Source organism: Tiliqua scincoides, chromosome 2 (assembly GCF_035046505.1).
Source record: "Tiliqua scincoides isolate rTilSci1 chromosome 2, rTilSci1.hap2, whole genome shotgun sequence".
Classification (NCBI taxonomy): Eukaryota; Metazoa; Chordata; class Lepidosauria; order Squamata; family Scincidae; genus Tiliqua; species Tiliqua scincoides.
In genome coordinates, this window is record NC_089822.1 from 243,173,169 (window position 1) to 243,200,109 (window position 26,941).

The 26,941-nt window shown below is 43.2% G+C and overlaps 1 protein-coding gene across 16 annotated transcripts in view; it reads left to right on the forward strand.

Annotated features, from left to right (window-relative positions):
- CADPS (calcium dependent secretion activator) overlaps positions 1–26,941 on the forward strand; it is a 465,254-nt gene that overhangs the window by 346,963 nt on the left and 91,350 nt on the right. For all 16 annotated transcript variants that reach the window (XM_066614155.1, XM_066614148.1, XM_066614149.1 and 13 more), the window contains 3 exons: positions 1,227–1,333; positions 7,488–7,644; positions 9,660–9,801. In XM_066614155.1, coding sequence (XP_066470252.1) covers positions 1,227–1,333; positions 7,488–7,644; positions 9,660–9,801 — 406 coding nt within the window. The remainder of the gene's footprint in view (positions 1–1,226; positions 1,334–7,487; positions 7,645–9,659; positions 9,802–26,941) is intronic.

Here is a 26,941-nt window from a genome sequence, read left to right on the forward strand (position 1 = left end):
GAGATTCCCAATATACTTGGGAGGGTAGAAGAAGGTAAGCAGGCTAGAAGATATATATAGGACAGCTCCCCATTTCATTTCTTCTACTAGTAATTGTTTGTGGAGTCAGTCAGGTCAGATTCACACATTGCATGCTTAACAAAAGAAAAGTTTGTTACTTTTAACGGAGGAGTAGCCACTTGCTGCTGAAGCAAGTATAGCCTTCAATGCATGTGGCCATTGTGAGCACACCACTTGAACTTACGTTCATGATAAACCCACATAAACCCACTCATATCTGCATGAGGTGAATTAGCTTAAATTCTGACATCACAGGCAGCCCAATCCTAATCTGACCTGGCGCAATGGGCCACATGGCCTCCGCTGCGTCCAACACAAGTTAGGAGCAGGCTGGAGGTCTCCTTAGGGTAAGGGGATATTTTTCATATTACCCTGAGTAATGCCCAAGCCTGCCCTGTGTGGCTACTTCAATCTCCACTAGCTATTCAGCTGATGGAAGTCCAAGCAACCTGGTGTAATGCTAGGCAGCCAAGTACGGGAGTTAGGATATGGTGGAAGAAATCTCCACCAATCCCTTCCCCCTTCTTGGCCTGACCTTCCCCTGTTCCACCACCCCCCGTCCCAAAACGCCCCATCCATGCCTCCGAACCACCTTCTGCTGCCCAGAGCAAACCTTACCTCCAGCAGTGGCAGTTGGATTGGTAGGGCAAATTCAGCGCCCTACAGCACACTTGCGACACCTTCCACCGGTGCAGGGACTGCTGCACTGGGGGATTTTCACATTAGGATTGCGCTGTGAATTGTGGATCAACTTGAATAATAGTCACTAACTCAACAACATCCACAGCTCAAACATATGTATGCATAACTTTTGAAATAGAATGTTCTCTATACAGTTATAATACCAAGATGCTGTCTCTAAGAAATGTAAATTTCTCATCTCAGCTAGTTACTAGCTGTCATCTCAAGTGCAAAGTAAAACAATTTGTGTTGCATATTTAAATTTAGAGCTGGAGCACTGTATTCATAGTATAACAACAAATGTTGCTTTATGGTTTGCTCAGTACTAACTACCTAGCATTTTAACCTTTGCATGAAGTAGATTTTTAAAAGCATCATTTTTAATTATTCTGGGGTGTTTTTTTTTAGTTAACCACCTAATCTGTTGGCCTTACATTGAGCCTATCCTATTTCACTCCATTTTAATTCAAGTTCTTGTACTACAGAAAATGTAGGTCGGTTAGTCACACCTGCCAAAAAACTAGAAGATACAATTCGCCTGGCTGAATTGGTAATTGAAGTTCTACAACAGAATGAAGAGCATCATGCAGAGGTTAGTGGCAGTGGTCTAAAACCATTTCTGACTAACAGGACCTATTGGATCAAGTGGGTGACTGTGTGTATTAGGCCTTTAGTTCTTTATACCATAGAATAAACATTGAGAAAGGCCATTCTAGTCTCCCCCCCCCCTCAAAAAAAAATGCTGCAATGCCACTAAAAATAATTTTGCAGGGAAATATGTTTAAAATCATTAAAGAACCAATGGTGCAATGGACTGAGCATTTTTTACGTGTAAGTTCCACCAGAGTGGAATTTCATGAAAGTAGTTCAAGATGGATTGTACCCTCTGTTGGTCAGATTCTGCTGTTCTTCAACTTTGAATTTAACTTTTTTGTAGATTTTTTCATAACCATTAGTGACAACAGGATTACGCTATTTTTTTTTTAAACAGCCAAATAATTATAACATAAAGGCTGTCCAGTTTAAAGGATGGGCTAAGGTATTGAGTTGTTGTTGTTTTTTTAAGCATATTTAATGTACAGTTAGTAATAGAAATTAAAGAACTTGACAACTCAGACCATATCAAATTTCTATAAGTATCTAGTTGTTTGTATGCACTAATAACCATGGAATTAAGCACGCATAATGGGGTTCAGGAATTCCATTTTAGTTACTCGTTCCTGTGCCAGAAGCCTTGAATAACACTGGTCACTTTCATCTTATAAGCCATCCATTAGGGGGAAATGTGACTTGATAGCACATTTAAAACAGAGGAAACAGTATTCTCATGTGCATAAATGATATGATTAGGTGATAGCACCAGCCTTCACCAGAGTAGCTGCAATCATCAGCATAGCTCTGTTAGTGTTAGCAATCATCAGCATAGCTCATTCCCCTGCTGCAGTATAGCTGTGTCATGTAAGGGATGGTGTCTAGCATTGGCAGGTGATCAGAACCTGTCCAGTCCACTTATTATTAATTATTATTATTAACAGTATTTATATACCGCTTTTCAACTAAAAGTTCACAAAGCGGTTTACAGAGAAAAATGAAATAACTAAATGGTTCCCTGTCCCAAAAGGGCTCACAATCTAAAAAGATGCCAAGGAATACCAGCAGACAGCCACCAGAACAGACAGTGCTGGGGTGAAGTGGGCCAGTTACTCTCCCCCTGCTAAAAAAAGGAGCACCCACTTGAAAAAGTGCCTCTTACCCAATTAGCAGGGGTCACAATGATGACTTACACAATGACTTACACAATGATGGATGGATCTCACAGACATCTAGGAGCCAATGTAGGTAGGGCAAATCCCTGCTGTCAAACCTAGTGTTAAAGAAGGTCTGCTTAGAAGGTAAGGGGCAGGATTAGCAGCCGTGCTCCACATACCACTTGCTGGATCACTTTTCACTTGCAGTTTACATACCACTGCTGGGACTTCTGAAGCTAAAGGTCCATAGGACACATAGGACACACTGGCAGACCTCTTTCCTTATGGACGAAAGTAATTTATAATAGGATTTAAACATATACTTTCATCCTGCAATCTTAACCTCACTTTCCTGGGAGTAAGTCCCATTGAACACACTAGGACTTACTTCTGAGTAGACCTGGTTAGGATTGTGCCCTCACTCATAGATGAAGTTCTGGCTCCTGTGTGATTCATGTAAGTTTGCCGTTAAGTGGGGCCAGTATTTCATCTCCCCTATGCAGTGATGTTGCATATCTGAAGTTAGTTATCTGCAGGTTCTTGCCCAGTGTTCTCTGAAAATGAAGTGATTTGTAATTTTTCATAAATGAGCCTCTTAAAAATTAGATAAAATAATCCTTTGTTTATAACATTTAACTCTGTAACATTAATTCCCTATTTTCTGCTTGCCTTTTCTCATTGACATGTCTATATTGCATTAAATACATTTAATATAAATAACTTCACCATTAAAAAAAACAACATAAATTCAATGTCTAATAAAAACAAAGTAAAATTAATTGATTTCTAGTGCGCAGCAATCCAGAAGTCCCAACTAATGCCTGATTGCATATTTAAATTTCCTCCCTGTTTTTCTACTGTTCATTCAATCTTGGATGATCCTGGCAGGGGAAAGAGGTATGTGACTGAACTGAATGAAACAAGTCACCTCCTGTCATATTCCGTGCATGCCCTCTCGGTGCCATGTGTCCTAATGGGATCTTACCTGGGTCATCCTTGCTTTGTAACTTTGGATCCAAGGAATGTAACAGCAACTTCAGAAGAAACTGCTTGTGGAATTGTAGCCCCTACATGTCAGGGCCCACGTGGGGGAACATCTCCAGCCCGTGCATGTAGCAATGGATATATTTTTACAAGCGCTGCAGTTACATCCCAACACTTGTCCTTCCTGCCTGGGCTCTTTCCTCAGCCTTTTGTTTACCTCTGTTGCTCAGTGTACACCTGGTATCTAGTTCACCATGCTGGTAATAGAAATGAGGGACAAATGGTTTGCTAGGATAACAATAGCCTTCCTATAATTTTGTTCATTGTGTGTATTGTTTTACTATATACCATATGTATATATGGAGAGAGATATTCTAGGATTCAGAAGTGAAGCAACATCTACTTTTATGTAGTTGGGAAACTAACAGCATAATCCAGGGAAGGCATAATTCTGTGAGCTGTGATGGCATGTGTAAGGAAAATAATGTTGTTTTTCATCCTGTCATGTTTGATACGCTATCCTTGCAGAGTCAAAGAAATCTATAGTAGATTACTCCTTCAGTAGTAATGAAACTAGAGGCAAGTGACTATGACTCTGAAGTGCAGGTTCTATAAGTGAAGTTGAGAAACTTCCTTTCAAAAAACTGAGGCAAAAATGTAATTTCTGGTTTGACTTTGACAGAACAGTTGAAGGAGCATCCATAGTGAGTAAAGTAAGTGAAACCATAAGAAAAATATATAATAGTTCTAATAACATAGGTACCTAGTCCCCTGCTGGTTACATCCACGTACTGAGCCTATTACCTCATTTGCCCAGCCAGGAAGTTAGAATATTTATTTGTTTATTTAGGTCACAATTTATATCCCACCTTATGAACCCATCCCCAATGCAACTCACATAATATAAAACAATTTAACATAAATGTTTTGAACATGGTGTTTAAATGTTTTAGATGACCATAAAACAAAACAAAAAAATACAATAAAATCAAAACAGGTAGTAAGAGCAGAATAGGAACAATAGCAACAATCAACTAAACTCTGTAAGCTAAAATGCCAACACAGAAATACCTGGCGAAGAAGAAAGGCCTTAACCTGGGGTTGAAGTATCCACAGTAAAGAGGCCAAATGCATCTCTGGAAGCAGGAAGTTTCACAAGAGGAGATACAACCGAAAAAGCCCTGTCCTTTGTTACTCCCCAACTAGACCTCCAGTTCTGAGAGAATGCAGAGCAGAACCTGAAATTATGGTTGGAGGTGGCTGGCAATTTGTAAAGGAGGAGATGGTTGGCAACCTTCAGTCTCGAAAGACTATGGTATAAGCCTATAGCACCCAGTATTCCCAGGCGGTCTCCCATCCAAGTACCAACCAGGCCTGACCCTGCTTAGCTTCCGAGATGAGATGGCTATTAGCTAAGCCACTTAGGACCCAATCCTATCCTTCCTCCTGCCGCACCAATGCAGCCAGCTCTTCCCTTGCACTAGGGTAAGCCTCCCAGGCCCTGCTGGGCCTACTCAGATCTGTGCCAGTGAAATGGTTGGTGCAAGTGCATGTGGGTCCAGGTTGGGGAATCGGGTCTGGGAAGGGGGCTTGGATTTAGGCAGACGCCACTGCTGCTGAACCTTCCCCATTCCAGGTCCAGATCCGCCTCCATCGACACTGTCTCTGCCTTACTGCCTCTGTCGCCTGTGTTTTAAGGCAGTAGTCTCTTGTGCCCCATTAAGAAGTATTTCACATGCCATTTCTGCTCTAGCATGGGGTTCCACCCCAAAATCCAGCATTGAGATTCAAGCTTATGCCTGTAGTTTTGAGTCTATGCCATATGCCTCACTTTTCTAAAACTTGTTGTTTCTTTTTCCATTTGCAAAACTACATTATCGGGAACTTTATAAGACGCTAGCAATCATAGATTTTCAGTATTGCTGTTCTCTCTCCATATATATGTATGTATGAATATGTATATATGTATTTTACCTCCTTGAAGACATGCATATATACATGTGTTCCCATGGGTAACATGTAATTATAGGTGTGATGGTGTAGGGAAGACACTTCCTATTTATGTTTGTAATAAAAGAAGGTAAGTTGATGGAAACCAAACGTTGTTGAAAAGGATTGTTGAGAAATTATACTTCTCTCATTTTGAGAAGAAATGACATACTCTACTAAGGTGCAAGTTAAGAGCTTTGTACAAAATGAAAAAGATTGTTCTTCAGAAATGACCACCCTCCTTTCTTTTGAATTTCTGAAGCATTAGTTTTTGGTGTTTTTTTTTTCCCAGACTTTTGAAAACAGAATTTTAAATGAAGAATTCAAAAATAAATATGCTGTCATTTGGAGAAATCATTATTTTCCTATTCTCAAAGACTGGATATATTCATTCAGTATGAATAATAATAATCTGGACAATGCATCCAGTATTAATAATTAGTAACATAATTATTAAGGTCTTCCAAACCCTGTCAATTTCACAATTTGTAATGCAGTGTTATAATGTTTAACCTCCTCCCCCCCTTCCAAGATAATCTACTAGTAATGTTAGCAGAGAGAACAGAGGTTTTCAAGAACAGTAGCTTTACAACCCAATCCTGTCATTCCCCCCCACCACCACCACCATGCTGTAGTATGCAGCCATGCCGAGGTGGTGTGCATTACACACTGTGATAGCGATGGCCAGGGAGGAGAGGTAAGGAAAAATATTTTTCTCTTACCTCTCCATAGATGGCTTATGGATCTCCTTGACATGCACGCTTAGCTGGCATAAATCTGAAGAGTGAAAAGGAGCAGGACAGGTTCAAAATGAGGGGATAAGATCCTGGCACAAGTCACTGCAGCTGGGATCCATCCTCTCTGCCCCTGAACCACCTTCGGCCCTGTCCTTCCCTGCCCATGACACACCTCTTGCTGGGCACAGCAGAGCCACTGCAGCGCGTGCCACACCGCCGTCCATTTACAGCAGTAGCCTGGAAGTGTGAGACAGGAGCCTGGCTTTCACGTCATCAGAAAGGGCCTTGCGTTGCCAGAATGCAAGTTCCAGCAGCTGTTGGCCAAGAAAGGACAGGACCCTTAATCAAATAAACTTAGCATTTGCCTCACTTTTCAAATCTTATTTTCTCCCCTTGGAAAATACTAGGTAGCACTTCTCAGTATGTATAAACACAGATCTGTTGAGTAGTCTCTACTTCATTCTGTAGTAACTGCACAAGGTCCTGTTGACAGCACCACTCATACTGCATGTTCCTAAGCCAAAAGTGATTTTAAAGACGCATGCATGTGTTCCAAGCACATTCACATCTGAGTTATGTATGATGTGAATGTTACTTCAGAGAAACTCTACAGTGGATTTTTAAGGACCCCTGCGCATGACAATGAGTTACTTCACTGAGATTTCTTGGTTTTCAACTTATTTCCTACCGTAGTCAAGCCCTGGCTTGGTTGTGGATGGGTTTTTTCCTCCCTAAAATTGGTTTAGTGGTTCAAGCTTTAACATTAAACACAAAGACTGTATATAAAATTGAGATAGGTTTATTATCCATTTGTTTGAATTGTTAATTTCAGTCACAGCGCCAGTGCAATTTTCATACTGATGATTCATCTGGTGAATTTTTTAACATTTTATGGGAAGGAAAAGCAGAAAACCCACAAACACAGTGAAGAAACTCAGATGTTCTAGACAGCAAATTAGTTTGCCCCTCTAGTAAATAGCATGATCCAAAATGAATTCAGTGGGTTATTGTAAACTGAACAGACATACCTCTTCTGTCCCAATGTGTTTCTGATCCCATGCTCCTTGAGTCCTGCCTAAAAGTAGCAGGTAGCTTTTGTGGATGCAGTACGTACCGTATATGTGGGATCATGGCATTTTGCACTTCTGTTCTCTTTACAATAAAGCTAGTTTTCTAGAGGATGTTCATTAGTGGGTTTTCTTCAAATGCCTGTTGAAGATGGATGAAATTTCCTATGGTTTATAATACTAATACTGTTCTCACTTTGTTTTTCATACTACATTTCAAGGCCTTTGCTTGGTGGTCAGACTTAATGGTTGAACATGCAGAAACCTTCCTGTCGTTGTTTGCGGTGGATATGGATGCCGCACTAGAGGTCCAGCCCCCAGATACCTGGGACAGCTTTCCACTATTTCAGCTTCTAAATGATTCTCTCCGTAATGACTGTATGTATTGTATCTGGCCATTGAATGTTGTTGCTGTTAAGGCAAAGTTAATGTCAGTATTTTTCACTGATTCCCAATCCTCTGTGGAAAATTAGGGGCATTTTAAAACTGCCTTCAGTAATCATTTGGAAGAGGTGCATTAGTCAAGAAACTGTGTACCATGCCTTAACTAATAGAGGTGGTTGCTCCTGTCAAAAGACTGGATTGTGTTCAAAAGCAGCTTTGGACACATAAATGAGCAACACCAGCTATGCAGCCTCTTCTTCAGTCAGCTGGTGGTGCTTGTTAAATTTGTCCTAAAGCATCTTATGAAGGTTGTGAATTGGGAATACAAGCTGTGAAGCATTTCTGTACAAGATTTTTTGGGGGGAGGTGGGGCCTCCGTGTCAGTGGATTCTGTATCCATGGACCTGGCTCAACCCAGGTGCCTTGGACCTACACTGAACCAGACTTGGCTCAATCTGAACCCTCCACAGGCAACTAGAGCTGCACTCTGGTCGCCTCTGGAGGGCTTTCTGCAGAGGCGGCACACATCTACTGCAGCCTCTTGGACTTCAGAATGACTGTTTAACCAAGAAGAAATGCACCTTCTGGTTTCCAGAGGGAAACCCAAAGTGACGTTTTTATGCCTTATAAGGTATTTTGAGGCCCTGGAGGGCTTCCCCAGGCTTCAGAATGCCTTATAAGGATGAATACCAAAGCCCCACTAGTACAAAATAAACACTGCCAGATAACTGCTGAGGGATCTGCGCAGTTTTTGAAATCTGGTGGTTTTGAAATCAGAAAAATCTGGTGGTTTTTGTTTGACACCCAAAGCTGCCAACAGTCATGAACGAGTGGGGGAAAGCACATTACAGGAACACAGTTCAATCATTACAGTTGGGATCATGCAAAGTGGAATATGATAGTCTCAGAGTTTAATGATTTGATAGAAGACAGGAGTGACATTTTTGAAAATATGTAAGTTGAACAGAGATCCTTTTCATAGCCAGCATGAGATTAAAATTGTTATGATTAAAATTGATTCCACTGCAGCTGCTCATTGCTGCCCATTTGCCTCTCCAGCAGCAGGGACAGCTGCACCGCAGACTTCAAAGAAACCTCCAAATGTGCTTTCCATTGCATGTACATATTTCTTTGTTGGGTCATTTGATGTATGTATTATTTTATTCATAATGGTCATAATGTCTTCCTTCCATCTTTTTCATAGTAGTAACACAGGCTCCATTTCTGGCAGTGAGACCATGGATTTAGTTCAGTTATTCTCTGTTGATAGATCAGGGCTGTTGTGGTTGGATCACCTGGTTGTTGGGGCATGAGGCTTCAGGCAAAGAATAGTATGCACAGTGTGGCAAAAGGAGCTAAATGGGAATGATGTTGGGAGAGAATTCACAGGTGAACCTTAAACAAATGGTAAATATTCATAAAGAGTTTGAGTTACTGTCTTAGGAGTTTTGCCACAAATCGTCCGTGGCCCATGCCAGACAAATAATGTTGTGCCTAAGGGCATTTGTATTTCACAAACTTAAACCAGCTTAAATGTTACAGCTTCTTTACAAGGACCCCTAGAAACTGTAGTTCTGAGGAGGCTGAGGCAATAGAATCTCAGACAGAATTGTCCACACGCAAACTACAGTTCCCAAGTTACTCCACTTTGGATCTGTAGCATAGATGTATTCTAAGTTCTAAAGTTCTAGAATAATAGAATGAAGCACGAATTTCATTCCTATAGAGGTGATAACAAAGGGAATGCTACTTTGCAGAACTTTAGCACCCAGAAATAGCTGTTTTTGCTGCTAGTTAAGTTTTGACACAAATGGGTACAATTTCACCGATTTCTTGTTTTAATTAAGAAATTTATCTTGAGTAAATGGTGTGATGAATGAATGGATGAAATTCTGTGGAGTTCTTTTTGTGCTACTACACAGTATTCAGAAATACAATGTGTAATAAATATGGCTATTTGTGGATTACTATGAAATATTGCTTACTATACTTTTATTTATTTATTCTAGATAATTTGTGCAATGGAAAATACCACAAACATCTTCAGGACCTGTTTGCTCCACTTGTTGTTAGATATGTCGATCTCATGGAATCCTCAATTGCACAATCAATTCACAGGGGCTTTGAGCGGGAGTCGTGGGAGCCAGTAAAGTAAGGAAACCTCCTTTGATACAATTGGAGTTTTCGGGTACAAGAGGACACATACAAAACTTCATTAGTAAAATATTAGTGCAAATATTCTTATTTATCTTATTTATGCATACATGTATCACATCTTTTATATATATGTTGTCGGGGCCCCTCCCAGATGCCCTGACCCCCGACTTACCCGGGAGCAGGCACCCCAGGCCCGGGGTGGGGAGGCTTCACTGCCCTCAAAGGGGGCAAAGCAGGTTGGCTCACCTCAACCAGCCAGAGGGGGCTGGCAGGGCAAACAAGGAACACAGAAGGAAACAAGCCAGGAACAGGAAAGGCCTTTTCTGCCCCACCTGGAGGAAGGGGAGGGACCAAAGGGGGCAGGCTTGCTCCATAAAACAGGGAGGCCAGGGATGAGAGGCAATCAGTGTGAAGCAGGGAGCTGTGAGGTCAACAGCTCCTGCTCCTAGGCCAGGTTTGGCAGCTCTGCTAGGGAGGAGGACAAGGGTGCTGGAACCCCCTCCCCCTTCAGCCAATCTGAGGCCTCCCTGGGGAGGAACAAGCCTGTTCCAGGCCCCTCCAGGGGAAGGCCCCTACATATGTATATATGAGATAGATATTTATATCTATGATAGATATGTAGATATATATCTATCTCAAGATTCCTACATCAAGTGATACAAATATAAGACTTAGTTTTAGCTCAAAGGTTTTATGAAGAAATAATATAAACTTTTTAGCATATAATATGTTGTTAACCTCACTTTTCATAATGGCCCAATCCTATGAGCACGTTTGGCCAGCAGAACATATATTCCACTGGCATAAGACGGTTTATGATAGTCACAAACACGACTATGCCCATGAATGTGGCCTGGCCTCTGCCACAAGCAGTGAGCGGCTGGGTCTGTGCTCCAGGGATACCCACCGGTGCAGGTAAGGCCACAGATGGGGCAAACCAGGGCAGAGAGAAAGCAGGTGTGTGTGGGAGTGGGAGGAACAGGAATGAAATGGGGTGGGGAGGAGGGTGGATCAGGCCCAGGAACTGGGCCGGTTCAGCAGCAGTTGTACCCACCAAATCCTAACCCACTTTCCCAGACCTGATCAGCCTTCACAGATCAACGAGGCTATGCACCAATGATATCATTGGCACAGATCTGAGTTAATGCATGCCAGCTGTTGGGGCTTATCCCAGGTCAAAGGAACAAATATCCCTTTACTCCAAGAAGGCCTCAACAGACCAAAATTCGCCCATGGGATACAATGGATGCCATGTTGGCAGCGCTGCATCACCACACGGCTCACAGGGCATGTCATGGCCTGGAAAGTGGCATTGGATATTGGTGCTACTGCTGCCAGCTATACCCACTCCTTGTCCTCCCCCTTCATGTCCCTGGTTGGCCCCAGCCTACCATGATCCTCCCTCTCCCTGCCCACAGCCCACCCAGGCAGCTGGGTACTAGCAGTGGCTGGGTGCTCTGCTGGTGCACATGCATAGTCACCTGCAATTCATTCTGGCAGCAGAGTTGCATGCGTCATCACTGCAGTGCTAGCAGCCCAGGACTTTCATCAACCAAACATGAATTCCATCAGCGGAAGTTCTGCATAGGATTAGGCCATTAATAAATAATGCATGCATGCTGTTGTTTTTTTATAACTTAAATGCTTTCACAAGTGCAGTTCTTATGTCTAATAGATTCCACAATGTGTTTATTCCAGAGTCATGTTTATGTAGGAGTATATGGACTGCAAATAAACATTTGTTCTTGCACATGTTCCTATACTTACAGCATAAGACTCTTCTACAGTAATTATTTTTTACTTTTGAATAGTAACCTATGATTCTAAATACGTTTTGGAAGGTTCTTGTGAATTACAGTTGTGATTCTGTGCATGAACAAGAGCCATTGTTTTCTGTAGTAACAATGTATAAATTACCAATACTGTCACAGAATCACAAAGTAACAGTGCATGCCTAGACAGAAGTCAGCCCCATTGAACTCAATGGGACTTATTCCAGTGAGTGTGGATAGGATTGCAGCCTTAGGCTATAATCCTAAACATGCTTACTAGAGAGTAAGCCCTGCTGAGCCCAGTGGGGCTCACTCCTGAATAACACTGTTTAGTATTGTGCTGTAAAAGTATTGTTTTAATTTACTATTTGAAGTTGTACCAAGAAAACAACTGCATATGCAAATGGCCTTCAAGCCAGACATGGGCATAATCCAGAAGTTCTCAATATTCTTAACTGCAATTGATTTCAGCAGAAGTTTTCAGAATATATCTAACTCTCTTTAAAATTAATGGAAATGTAAGTGTGCTTAACTTTGTCAGATTTACTTTCATCTTTATTTATTAATACAAACATAGTGTGGTATACAAAAAAGCGTTCTGCATATTGTCATCCTAACTGAATTCTTACACTAGGTTTGCATTTGATAGATTTCTTTATTTTACTTATTTATTCGTAACCCTATTAAGCAAAGAGTTCTCAAAACAGTTTACAAAAGAAAAGAATTAGATGGTTCTCTGGCCCAAAGGACTCACATTCTAAAATGTTATTATCATTCACAAAGTATATGTGATGTTGCGGTGATATTGTTGAGATTCACAAATGACAATGATGTCTTCAATTAGACTGTTATGAGACAGGTTAGATTAGGTGAGATCCCCTGCTAACTGTGCAGAAGACACTTTTTAAGTGGTGTTCCTCTTATATTTCGTAGGGGGAGACTGACTATGCCTCTTCACCCCAGCATAGTGTCTTTTCTAGTGGCTGTTTGCTGGTGTTCTTCTGCATCTTTTTAGATTGTGAGCCCTTTTGGGACAGGGAGCCATTTAGTTATTTGACTTTGGGTGCAGTCCAAACTGTGCCTTGAGCCGACGCAAGTCCCTTGCACCGGCCCAGGAGGGTTACAACATGCCTCCAACGTTGCAGGAGGGTTGCAACGTGTGGGCTGACGTGCGCCAGCCCACAGAAGCTGAATCCAGACTCCGCGGCAACTTCAAAGGGGAGGCTTGTGTCGGCCAACGCAAGAGTCTGGGGAAGGCTGGGAGGAGGCAGGAGGGAGGTGTTCCGGGGCGGGGGAGGGTGGGTGGAAGGCAGTCTGGGTGGAGGGTTGGCAGGGAGTGGAAGGAGAGGCTGGGACCTGGCAAATGTGCTGGATCCTAGCCCCCACTCCAAGAGGCGTGCAGCAGCTGCAAGATAGGAGCCCAAAGTGAGAGTGGCTGCAAGCTGCTCTGCTCTCCTCTGACTTATGCAACCTGCTCAGGTGGCACAAGTCCTAGGAGACCCATTGGAGCTGCAGTGGCTTACCCAGGGGTAAGGGGAACAGTTTCCCCTACCTCCGGCTGAGCCACTTTGGGCCTCTATCTAGTGCTGGATACAGCACAGGCCTCCTGGCCTGCCTGTTCCAGAGCAAGATAGGATTGTGCTGCATGTCTGTAAACAACTTTGTTAACTTTTTGTTGAGAAGCGGTATATGAATACTGATGATAATTTACCCTATTGATGACATGCCTGTAGATAGTGAAGCTGGTAAAGGCTCCTGGCACAGGTTTTTTTAGACTCAAATTGCTTGAGAATGTCACCCAGATGGATGGTTGAGTCTGTCTAAGGCTAAATACCAAGAGTCAAATGAAAATGTGGGTGAATTCAGAAGGATTGAGAAAAAAAGCCTCATTCTGATTCCTTTTTTAAATTACAATGCCCCATACTTGCCTGGCCACACAAGCAACTCTCATTGAGATGTCTGTATTTTTAGGGGCACCAGCATGCCATCTGAGAATTTGAAATACTGAAAAAACTACAAAGGATACTGGATCACAGGCCATCAAATTGAGTCTGTCTGAGCACTATTCTATTGGTGTGGCCTAGCATCCTCTGAAGTATTGCAAGAGGTTCTGGAGTGTACCTCTAATATGCAGTCACTTCAGGCATCTTGGGATGACCCTGGCAATACCCTACCGATTTACCCTACATTCTTGCAGTTCAGGTTGGCAACCTTCAGTCTCGGAAGACTCTGGTATCGCGCTCTGAATGGCGGTTCCGGCACAGCGTCTAGTGTGGCTGAAAAGGCCGATTCGGGAGTCCATTTTCATTCAAATTGGAAATTCAAATTTCATTCAAATTGGAAAATTCTTGCAGTGCAGGACAGTTTACCCTGCAACCTTGCAATGTAGGAACTGACAGGACAATCCTATACATATCTACTCGGAAGTAAGTCCTATTGTGTTCAGTGAGGCTTACTCCCAGGAAAGTGTGCGTAGGATTGCAGTCTGATGCTTTTGGGGTCATAGTTGTCACCTAATGAGAAATTCTTCTTCCGGGTTTCAAAGCCACGTTCACCAAGTCTAGATAGTAACCCAACATTTTACCCTAACCTCTGTAGAATATTACCAAGGGAATAAAGAAAAATACAACTAAGCTGATACCTGGAAATCCTGAAACCCACTAGGAGCAAAAATATCACGCTCTACTGCATGAAACCGAAAACTAAGGCAAACATCCCTGCCAAAGTTCAAAAAAACCCTAAACGTAGAACTGTAACCTGCCTACAGCAGAGCCTACTCCCATCTAAATGCCAGGATTTATTTTTCTTTATTCCCTTGATAATCCTCTACACAGATTTTAGGGTGAAACGTCGGGTTACTATCTAGACTTGGTGAATGTGGCCTTGAAAGCTGGAAAATGAATTTCTCATTAGGTTAGTCTTGCAAATCAGCAGGACTGCTCTGCAACAGGAGTTCACCACTGGGTTGCTCTTGCAAGTGGTCATCCAGTTTGGTACATTATCAAGGAATTGTCATGTCACTCAGAGGGAATCCTCAGCAGCATGGTATGTTCTCAGTAACCTTTCTTCCTCAATATAGTAAGATGCAGTGCGGGATGGGGCCAAATTTTTACTTTCAGGACTTCATCTACTGTATAATAGTGTGAGTCAAATTGTGCTTGTTCGTGTTGCATAGGAGGAACGTTATTTTGTACAGAGCACTTTATACTTCCAGAGAGATGAAGCAAACCTTTCAAATTTCATAGAATTATATACTGGGAGTCTGTGCCCTGTTGAATGGACTTCCTGTCTACCAACAGAGCACTCAATTTATTCCCTAGCTATAGACAAGTGGGAAGCAGGCTACAGACCAGCAATTAAAAACCATTCCTTTCATCAAAGTTCAATTTGAGGATTTACATTAACTTGACCTCTTTACACTGTAAAGCATTATTGACAACTGTATCATCTCCTTCCTTGGTGGAGGGTTGAAGAAAAGCTTTCAACTTTGCCTAAATAGGGAAAGCAGGATATACATATATGTTATTGAGCCTTCTGCTATTTTGCTTTGAATCTTTAGGTCAAATTGTGTGAATGAAACCTCATTACCTCGTACAAGCTAGGAAGTTCTATCACAACACAGACTCTTTAAAATAGACCTTAGACACGTCTGCTTGCAAACCAAGGTTGACATATATGGCACTTTACTTAACCTAAGCAGATGGCTATATAAGAGAATGTAAATGTTCATGTTTAAAAAAAAGATTGCTAAATGCTGCATAGCACCTTAGAAATAAATCAAGCCATACAATGCAGTATAACATTATGTGTATAGATGATTTCTACAGATTAGTATAGATATGTTTTTTTCCCCTTGTACACACCTTACAGTGGCTGCAGACATAGTGGAATTCTGCACTTGCACAGCTTCCAGAGCTCTGTCAAGCACTCTGCCCCTGCCCTTGGGTGAGGAACCCCTCTGCACAGCTGTGTGCCTCAAGGGCAGATAGAACACCCAATCCCTCAGTCCCTTTTTGACCACCACTGAAGCAACATATAAGGAATACTTCCCTTAGTTATTTGCTCCCTCTCACTAAAAATGCAATCATCTTTATCTTACTTTTGACAATTTTTATAGATAATATAATTAGGAGTATTTCATTTTGCTAAAATAAAGTTTTCTTAGTCGGTTAGTTAACTCTGCCTCCTTGTGTGATGAATAGGGTCACTTCTAAGAAATATCCCCACTGTAGGACAAAGCTCTCCGCAACTAACCGCTACAATACTTGAGTTCTTTGTCGAGAAGAGAGTCATGTCTGCACCCACTGTAATATGTTTTCCAGGTAGGTGAGGAAGAACAAGGAGCTTTGCCTCAAGTCCATGTTCTGGGAGACAACCCTCACTCCATGTTTGCCTCAAGTCCATGTTCTGGGAGACAACCCTCACTCCCACAACAGCTACATTGATGCCACTGGCCATCATGCATACTTCACCACTACCGGTGACATACTCAAAGCAGACAAGAAAGACAGCAAACAAAACAGCAAACAGAGCCATCAGGATGAAGAAAGTGCCCACAAAAGGCTTGGCAAGTGCCATAATTCCACCACTGGGTGTGTGGTCAGTGTTGGAAATGTTGCAAAAGATGGCAAAAGAGTACCTGGACGCCAGGTCAACAGAGGAGGCTTCTAGGGTTCCCATAGTCTACTTCAGTGGCACATCTAATAACCAGGTAATCACAACCAACAAAGTTTTGGGGCTCAAATGCCACACATGTTGGTGAACAGGCAATGGATTAATCTTATTGCCACTGAGACCTGTCCCCAAAATGTTGTTGTTGGGGTCCTCCTGTAGATCAATGGGGTCTGATGGTACACCTGGGGCTCCTGCCACCTGGCAATGAGACCAGAAATGCAATGCAACAAGCAGCAAGCTGTAGGAGACTGAGCTCAGCAGGCAGAGCTCCAGCGAGCACTTTTCGCAAGCTCAAAAAATCCCGCCCTGACCAATTTCCTAGTGTTTACGGCATTGCATCTGGCCTCCCAATCCAGAAGTAATGGGTGATGAGATCAACACCCATTACTTCCGATGGTACTTCCAACAGGTAGACCACGTGAAATGGTATAGCAGGGAACAAATGTTGAGAAACACTGGTCTAGGTGCTTGTCTTTCCTATTGTGCCACAGATTTCAGCCACCAAGCAAAGAACTCTCAAATTTGGAGCCCAGTGTGCCACCATCAGACATTTATGTTGCCATGCCGGTGCTATATGACACACTGCATAAGACACTCACACTGCTGTGATCATAAATCAAGTCCTAGATATTCAGAATACATTCACTCACCATAGCCATACAATCCCATTAGATATTCAGCATGAACCAGCCTGACAATATGGGGCCAGGGACCCCCTCATCCCCCACTGTTGCTGGGCATCTGGTCATCATTTTCACCCAACACTGTAGAAGCTAGAGAACTACTGGCTGTACTACCTATGGAGACAACAATCAAGTTACACAGAATTTGTGCCACAGCATCTACCCACATTCCCATCTTGTTAATAGCACCAATTACAGTTCCACCATCTGCAACTGCTACATCAATAATAATATTGTCGACTCTGACAATTTCTTCAGTGACAACGCATATGTCAATCTTCTCTTCTCTTCCATCAACACTGTCAGCTCCTGTAGCTAGTTCTTCCTCAGCCCCAGAACCAAACTCAGAATAGTTCGGTTCTGGGGCTACCTCCATTATACTCTCTGAACCTTTGCCAGAACACCAGTTTCTCCCACAGAGGGCCAAAAGCTGTATAATGAGAATATAATTATGATGGCACCCACGCTCAATATGAAATATCAACTCTAGGTAGAACACACAGATCAGTGGTTCCCAAACCAGGTGCCGCAACTGAACGAGCATTGTGGGGATGTTCCTAAGGATTGCAGGAATGCAGCATTCCTTGTTATTCTTATTAACATGTACCAACACCATGGGTACCTAAACCGAGATAATAACTGTATTTAAGGTCACAGTCAAAAATGTTTGTGAAACAATTGCATAGATGGGCCAGTACACAATTTCATGGAAGCAGATGCCTACATATAAGGATCTTGCCAGTGTTATTTATCTTCTTGAACTCAGCAAAGTAGCTTGAGAGAAGTGGTCATCAGTGACATAAACATCAAGGAAATTGAAGCCATTGAATAGGGTCAAAGAAGAGAGATGTTCTTTCAGACCCCAAAACTGAACTCCATCATAGCGGAGCATTCCTCAGCCAGCAAGAAAAAGACAAACTCAACCCCCACGGGCTCAGAGGGCAGGCAGTAAGTCACCATGGGAACAAAGTTTTGTACCACTACTGCCATGACCTGAAAATAGCCATCTCCCTCTCTTGTATGGCAGTGTATCAATATACACATTGGAAGAAGGATGCAAACTTCTAGAAGAAACTTGCAAAGGTTAACAGAAGTTAATTAATGCCTTTCAGTTCAGAGCATTGCAAGCAGCAGATAAATTATGTTAAACATGTAGTGTTTTCTTCTCAAAAACCATGGTGGCTGTGTAGCACAGATAAGACGTACATGACTACATTCAGCCTCTCACTGATATAGACCTAACTTATATGCTAGTCATAACGTGTCACTCAGCTCTTAAGTGTTTTTTTTTTTTTTTAATTATGTCCGGCTGACCAACTCTAGTTGCTTTTCTTCATGAACTTACCTGTCATCCCCTTCTTCGTTTCATTAATTTTCCACAATTAATGGATCGCAAGCCTTCTGCCTTGGATCGTTTAGTATCATGTGTGCTAATTTCAAAGTTTGTTGACAATCATTCATCTTCCCGGATGAAAGTATAACGAAATCACTTGACTTGCAATAGAATTGCAAAATTGAAGCATGTAGTTCAGAACTATTAAGTCCCACTAAAGGAAACATAATTCGGTGATGAATTGCAGGCTTATGCTCAAAAAGAGAATCATCAGCGAACAGGCAGCAGCTCCATTAAACCATGATACAAAGAAGTCAGAACTCATCATTTCCAGCTTATGTTGTAGAACGGATGAAGGAATGCTGTTTCATAAGTATGGAAAGGTTATGGAAGTCTTTAATTACTAGATCGGAAATCCCTCGGTTTCAAATTCATACTGTAATTCAAAATTCATTCTCGTTTTGTGGAAACAAGAAAACATTTCAAAATGTGGGTATTACAACTCTTCAGTGAAACTTATCACCACCTGCTTTTGACCAAGGATACTCTTCAGCTGGGAATATTTTTAATGATAATCACATGAAAACAAACCTAATTGTTCAATTATTTATATAAGTATTTCAACCAATGATTACACAGAGAGAAAATATTTATTGAACATCTAGTAAAAAAATATCTAACTTACAGCATAATAAAACATTTTATAAACTTTCACTTCATTTACTTAAGCTTCTATAAATATTAATTAAACTGTTTTCTTAATTTAATATCTACTTTTTAAAATTACCTAAAAATCCATTCTATTCTATACAGAGAAGCAAGAGACAGAAATGAGTTGAGGGCCCGCATTGTTTTTTATTTTTATTTTTCACATTTTATTACCACCCTTCCTTCAAGGAGCTTGAGGTGGTGTACATAGCTAATAATAATAATAATAATAATAATAATAATAATAATAATAATGGTATTTATATACCACCTTTCTTGGTCTTTATTCAAGACTTTATTCAAGGCGGTTTACATAGGCAGGCTAATTTAATTCCCCGTAGGGATTTTTACAATTGAAAGAAGGCTCTATCTTTCAAGAGCCACAATAATTCAGATGTTTCGTTCTGATCTGGCCTCCATCCTGGCCTCCATCCTCCCACGCTCAGAGCAGATGGAAATAGCTCGGCTCTGCTTGTCAGCTGCTTCAAGGTCGCACGGTGCCGGTGGCCTCAAACTGGCGACCTTGTGGATGTTATCTTCAGGCAAATGGAGGCTCTACTCTTTAGACCAGACCTCCTGACCAGTAGTTCCTTCCCTACTTTCGTCTTCTCAATAAGCCTGTGAGGTTGGTTAGGCTGAGAGATAGTGACTGGCCCAAGGTCACCCAGGAAGCTTCATGAGCAGAACTTTGAACCTGGATCTTCCAGGTCTTAGACCAACTCCCAAATCAGTAGACCTTCCTGATCCTCATTTACACCTGCATGCCATTTAATCATATTTCCAACAAGAAGCTTTTTTAAAAATATAAAATGAACCAGTCGGGACAACTGCTCTGATCAGACCAATGTGCTGCAGGAATGGGGGTTCACTGTTCCCACCCACCCCTGCCATTTTGAAGACAAAAGTCATCTCCCTGAAGTAGCGCTCTGCTTCAGAATTGGTGATTTTCTCAACTTGTTGCTTCTGAGGCAAATCACTGCTTCAAAGGGATGGTTTCCCCTTTCTCCACATGGCCCCATCCCAACAAGGGTCACCCCAATGAGTCATTTTTACTATTTTTGTTTTAAATTGCTCTATATGGAAGAATGCTTAAACAGAACATGTTTACTTTCAAGTCTGATGTGGCCCTTAAAAAATCTTTAAGACAGCAATCCTATGCAGAGTTACCCAAGAATTGAACAGAGTGGATTTACTTCTGAGTAAACATGCATGGGATTTGCTTGTCATTGTTTTATACATGTCACTATAAATGTTTGAATTTATTAATAGCCCAATCCTATCCAGGGCCAGCCTGCGCGGTAGAGAGACACTGACGTAGCCTCCGCTGCATCCCAAGGGCTAACTGGGGACCAGGCCAGCCAGGAAAGGTAAGAAAATGTTTACTTACCTTCTCTGTCACTCCCTGGTCCCTTATGGGCCTTCTCAGATCTACATCATCTTTTTTGTTGGCATAGATCTGTTGTGGTGTAGGGCGCATCAGGCCCAGACAGGACACTCTGGATCCTGTGGCTGCTGCTGCTGACACCTCCACCCTAGCTTGGCCCAATCCCTGCCCCAGTCTGTCCCTGCCATCAGCTTACTGGCAGTGGCAGACCTTCCCTGCCCCGTGCCCCGGAGCAAAGGTCCGCAATGGTGGCCCCCGCGGGATGCTTCTGGCCCCCGCATGGAAATCTGCCCCGCTCCCCACTTATCTGGAGCACACAGAGCCTCACGTGACTCCAGGACACATCGGGGAAGCCTCCTGGAGCTTCCCCAACGCTTTAAATTGTGCTTCTGGAAAACTGGAAGGACAGTTTCCAACCGTGTCAGGAGCCTCAGAGAGGCTTCCATGCGGTCCTAGAGGCATGCAAGGCTCTCTGCCTGGGGCATATGCCCCTTTGATTTAATGCCAGGTCCGCCACTGCTTATTGGGCTTCCCAGCTGCCATGCCATCAGCAGCAGGCCACCGACTATCAGAGGGGCTGCAGTGATGGCAGGCTGCACAGTACAATGGAGCATTGCAAGATCTGCCAGCGTATCGTGTGGAAAGGTTGAGCTGCAAAATCCAAAATAAGGATATATCTTTGACCTCCTACGTATAGCTACCCACAGATTGTAATAAAGTATAAGCAAAATGACCATTGACTTCTATCAGGTGCGTTTCTAATGGCCCAATCCTATCCTGGGCCAGGCTGCACAGTGCACGGCTGCTAATGCAGTATCTGTTGCATCCTGCAGGCCAGCTGGGGACCAGGGTGCGTGGGTTGCCTGGTCCCCTATGGGGCTGCTCTAGACCAACTCTTTTGCTGGCGTAGGCTTAAGGACCCTTCAGGTGTGGTTTTGTCCAGGCTGGACAGGGGTTCTGGATTCAATGTATACTGCTGCCACTGAGGTCCACCCCTTCCCAGATCAACCCCATCCCAAACCTCACCCTGCTGTCAGTGGCCAATCTGCAGGACATTGTCAGCTGTGCACAGCCTTCTGGACCATGTGGATTGGATTAGGTTACATTTTGCATAAGTTATGATGGTTTACCCAATACTCACCAAATAAACCACACTCTGGTCATAAGCAGTTACTTTTAAAAGGCTGCAGTCCTATACATACTTATCTGGGAGTAAGTATCATTGAAATCAATGAGGATTACTTCTGAGTAGACAAGCATAGGATTTACTGTACTGTAAGTGACAGGGCACAATCCTATCCTGTGCTGGAACAGGCAAGCCAAGAGGCTTGCGCTGTACCCAGGGCAGGATAGGGGCAAGAAGCAGCTCAGCCAGAGGCAAGGGGAAGCTTTTCTCCTTACCCCTGGGTAAGGGCTGCTGGTCCCTATGGATCTCCTCGGACTTCCGCCACCTCCTGAGGTGGTGCAAGTCCGAGGAGAGTGGAGCGTCTTGAAGCTGCTCCGTTTTCCCCAGGAACAGGGGTTGGGATCCGGCATAACTGCCAGACCCAAGCCCTGCCTCCTGCTCCCCACCTGCCCACCCCTGGAGCTGCCCACCACCCACCCTCCCCCCACCCAGGAACACCTTTCTTCCGCCTCCTCCCTGCCTTCCCTCCTACCTTTTCTTCCGGGCCAACTCAAGTCTGAGAGAGGAAGCCGACGTGGAGGCTTCCGCCAGCCTCCACAGGCCGGCGCTTCTCAGAGTGCCGGCCCAGCTTCCTCTCAAGGAGGCACAAACATGCCTTTCAACACATTTGCAACCCTCCCAGGCCAACACAAGGGACTTATATTGGCCCAAGGCCACATTCGGATTGTGTCCTTACTTTACTGTAAGCGATTCTGTCACAACAAAATACATCTAGGGCTGGTTTGGATTTGTTGTTTAGCTCTGTGTCAGATCTTGTTCAGACAAGCTATCGTAGCCGAAGAGGTAGGAGAAGTCTCCTTGGTGGCAAATAAACCTTTTAAAAATTTCGTTTACCCAAACACCATAGTATTTCTTGGCATGATCAGGACATATGGTTTACTTGAAGGAAATGTAGCAGAAAGGCATGTAGATGCCACTAGAACACACTCAGGAACAACACCAATGCCCTATAACAGGCAGACTGAAAGGTCACTGAACAAGAAACTATTCCAGAATTCGTTTACGTCATTGTCTGTGTACTGATAGAGTAGCTGGAGCTTTTTTTCCCCCCATTTCGAAGTAGTGTTTGCGCACGACTCTGCCTGGTGCATGCAATTTACTGCTGCTTCCCACCCACATCAATGTTTCAGGCAGCACTAAAGTGTGGACTATGTAAAATAGCAAGTGTCCACTACATTTTTTTACATGAAACAATAAAATGATACTGTTATTATTATTAACAGTATTTATATACCGCTTTTCAACTAAAAGTTCACAAAGCGGTTTACAGAGAAAAATCAAATAACTAAATGGCTCCCTGTCCCAAAAGGGCTCACAATCTAAAAAGATGCAAAAAGAACACCAGCAGACAGCCACTAGAACAGACACTGCTGGGGTGAGGTGGGCCAGTTACTCTCCCCCTGCTAAAAAAAGGAGCACCCACTTGAAAAAAGTGCCCCTTACCCAATTACCCTTACCCCTTACCCAATTACTAATAAAGAAAAAGAAAAAATGGAATCTACAAAATCTCACATAATATGAAAGTGCCTAAGCACATAGAGCAGATGTTCCCAAACTGGTGGGTCACAGCCCACCAGGGGAGCCAGGGAGGGCTATTCCCCCTTAAAGGGAGTGACCCAGGAATGAGTGCCCCAATGGTGCCATAGCAACTACAGTGCCACCAGGAGCAAGGAACTTTTAAACTTAACTGAATGGTAGTGCTGGCCTTTCGGGGGGGTGGGGGGGGTTGCAGCTCCCTCTGCAGGCCCCCATGCTGCTATAAACAGCGCTCATCTCTGATCAGAAGCCACTTTCGGTTTTCGTGCAATCGCTGCGACATCGTTGCTGCACCCCTCCCCGCCCCCTTCAAAGACTCATTTTGTCCCTGACTCCCCTGTAGGAGTTTGGGAACCACTGACATAGAGAATTTAATGTATAGTTTTGAGTTATTGGGATTTTTGTTCATAATGCGAAGAGTGTTCCAAATTCATCTCATACTGCATTGGATGATGCATAAATACAAGAAGGGGCCGGCACAAAATATTGCAGCATCTAACCACTCCCTAACATGAGTAATTTGTTTGCTTTTTATTAATTGAATATATTGGACCAAGTAGATGTGTGCTCTATCTTTCTGAATACACTAACAGCCCAATCCTATTCCTCGGCCAGCCTGTGGGGTACCGCAGCATTGACATTGCCTCTGCTGCAATCTGCGCAACAGAGAGGTCAATAAACAAAAGTGTTACTTACCTACTTCACCCTGACAAGGTCCCCAACAGGTCTGCTCGAATCTGCACCACCTCTTTGGCTGGAACAAGTCCAAGTGGACTCAAGGGGATGTGGCCCCACTGCATGTGTTGTCACAGTGACCACAACACTGATGGTGTGGGTCTACCGCGGATGGAACTCTAATTCCTTCAGCAGACAGTGCAGATAGGATTGGGCTATCAGTCCCCAAGTTACATCTTGTTTCCATTCCGAAGTGTTGTCTGCAAGTTGGAATAGATGTAAGTCAGAACAGATGGCTCTGCAAGCCCAGTACTGTCACACCTGCACAAAAGCATGTTAAAGGGAAGATAGCACCTGCGCAAACATACCAATACAACCCTTGGGACCAGTGCTTTTCAACCTCTTCATAAATGACCTGGAGACGGGTGAGCAGTGAGGTGGCAAAGTTTGCAGACAACACCATACTTTTCCGAGTGGTGAAGACCAGACGTGATTGTGAGGAGCTCCAGAAGGATCTCTCCAGACCAGCAGATTGGGCAGCAAAATGGCAGATGCGTTTCAATGTAAGTAAGTGTAAAGTCACACACACTGAGGCAAAAAATCAAAACTTCACATATAGGCTAATGGGTTCTGAGCTGTCTGTGACAGATCAGGAGAGAGATCTTGGGGTGGTGGTGGATAGGTCAATGAAAGTATCGACCCAGTGTGTGGTGGCAGTGAAGAAGGCCAATTCTATGCTTGGGATCGTTAGGAAAGGTATTGAGAACAAAATGGCTAATATTATAATGCCGTTGTACAATACCCCGTGTGCCCCCAGGGCATTTGGTAGGTTGCTGTGAGATAAAGGAAGCTGGACTAGATGGGCCTATGGCCTGATCCAGTGGGGCTGTTCTTATGTTCTTATGGATGTCGGTTATTTGGGGACTTGTATATTCGATTTTTCTATTTCTATTATATTTTTATTCATTTTGTCCTGCAGTCCCCCCTTTTCAATCTGCCCCTCACTTTTTCTGTCTGTTACTTCCTTCTATTTTCTGTCTCTTTTCCCAGTTTTCCTTCTCCTGTTGTATTTTTCTACTTTTTTCCCCCAATATATTCCCTATCATTAACTCTTTGCCTGTTTGCATTCTCCCCATCCCTTTACTCTCTGTGCTTCTCTATTGTTCATTTCAATTTAGCATAAAAACATAAGAACAGCCCCACTGGATCAGGCCATAGGCCCATCTAGTCCAACTTCCTGGATCTCACAGTGGCCCACCAAATGCCCTAGGGAGCACACAAGACCACAAGAGACCTGCATCCTGGTGCCCTCCATTGCATCTGGCATTCTGACATAGCCCACTTCTAAAATCAGGAGATTGCGCATTGCAAATTGCGACTTGTAACCCACGATGGACTTTTCATCCAGAAATTTGTCCAATCTCTTTTTAAAGGCATCCAAGCCAGACACCTTCACCACATCCTGTGGCAAGGAGTCCCACAGATTAATTAGACACTAAGTAAAGACATATTTTCTTTTGTCTGTCCTAACTCTCCCAGCACTCAATTTTAGTTTATGTCCTCTGGTTCTGGTGTTGTGTGAGAGGGAAACGAGCATCTCTCTATCCACTCTATCCTTCCTCTGCATAATTTTGTAGGTCTCAATCATGTCCCCCCTCAGGCACCTCTTTTCTAGACTGAAAAGCCCTAAGCGCTGTAGCTTTTCCTCATAAGGAAGGTGCCCCAGCCCAGTAATCATTTTAGTCACTCTCTTTTGCACCTTTTCCACTTCCACTATGTCCTTTTTGAGATGTGGTGACCAGAACTGGACACAATACTCCAGGTGTAGACTTACCAACGATTAGTACAGTGGTATTATAATATTAGCCATTGTATTTCAATACCTTTTCTAATAACCCCAAGCATAGAATTGGCCTTCTTCACTGCCACCGCACATTGGGTCAACACTTTCATGGAGTTGTCCACCACCACCCCAAGATCTCTCTCCTGATCTGTCACAGACAGCTCAGAACCCATTAGCCTATATGTGAAAATTTGATTTTTTTTGCCCCAATTTGCCTTACTTTACACTTACTTACATTGAAACTGGGTCACACTAATAGGTTACTGGGGCTTGGTGAGAATCTTTTCTTTTTTTCTCCCTCTTAATTTTTCGCAGCTTTCCACATTGTTCTTGCACATATTCCACTGGACTCTGTGGAGCTCACTTCAGAATAAACATGCCTGTTGAAGTCTAGATCAAGCTATTAGGCTACATTGGTAGGTTTGAGCCTTTTGTGTGTGTCTCCTTCCTTCACACTTTTCTAGTTTATTGTCCATATCTTAATGGAGTGTGCCCCACTGACTCTGTTGGGCTTTCTTCAGGGAAATCATGCTCCAGTCACTATCTAAGGCAGGGTTGCCCAAACCCCAGCCCGGGGGCCACTTGTGGCCCTCAGGGGCTCTCAATCAGGCCCTCAGGGAACCCCCAGTCTCCAATGTGCTTCTGGCTCTCCAGAAACTTGTTGGAGCCCGTGCTGGCCCGATGCAACTGCTGTCAGCAAGTGAACGACTGTTCGACTTCTCACCTGAGCTGTGGGGCAAGGACTCCCTCCACTGCTTGCTGTTTCACATCTGCGATGCAGCAGTGGCAGCGAAAGAAAGGCTCGCCTTGCTTTGTGCAAGGCCTTTTATAGGCCTTGAGCTACTGTAAGACCTTCATTTATTCATGTAAGTTCCATCTCTAATATATTCATTTATGTAAATTTTTCAAATTTAAATTGTAAATTAATTCTTTTTTTCCCTGCCCCCGACACAGTATCAGAGAGTTGATGTGGCCCTCCTGCCAAAATGTTTGGACATCCCTGATCTATGGCTATAGTGCTCACTCACTGTGTCTTCAATCTGCTTGGCTAAGCTTTGCTCTTTTTTTCCTTCTTTTTAACTTGTCTGTCTCCAATGTCCTCCTTTCCCCTCCTATACTTCAAATAAATCCTGTTACTCACTGGTGAACCTACTACTCACTAAGAAAATAAAACCCTTCTGCCTGGTCCCATCTTACACTTGATAGGAAATGACTGTGCTAAGCTGTCTTTAACCTTTTAAGGAGTCTCCCCTCTGTCTCCTCAATTTCTACATTCTCCAAGCAGAAGGGGTTCTTGGAAGAGGTGGCTCCTTAAATAAGTCTTTTTTTTATGTTTTGAA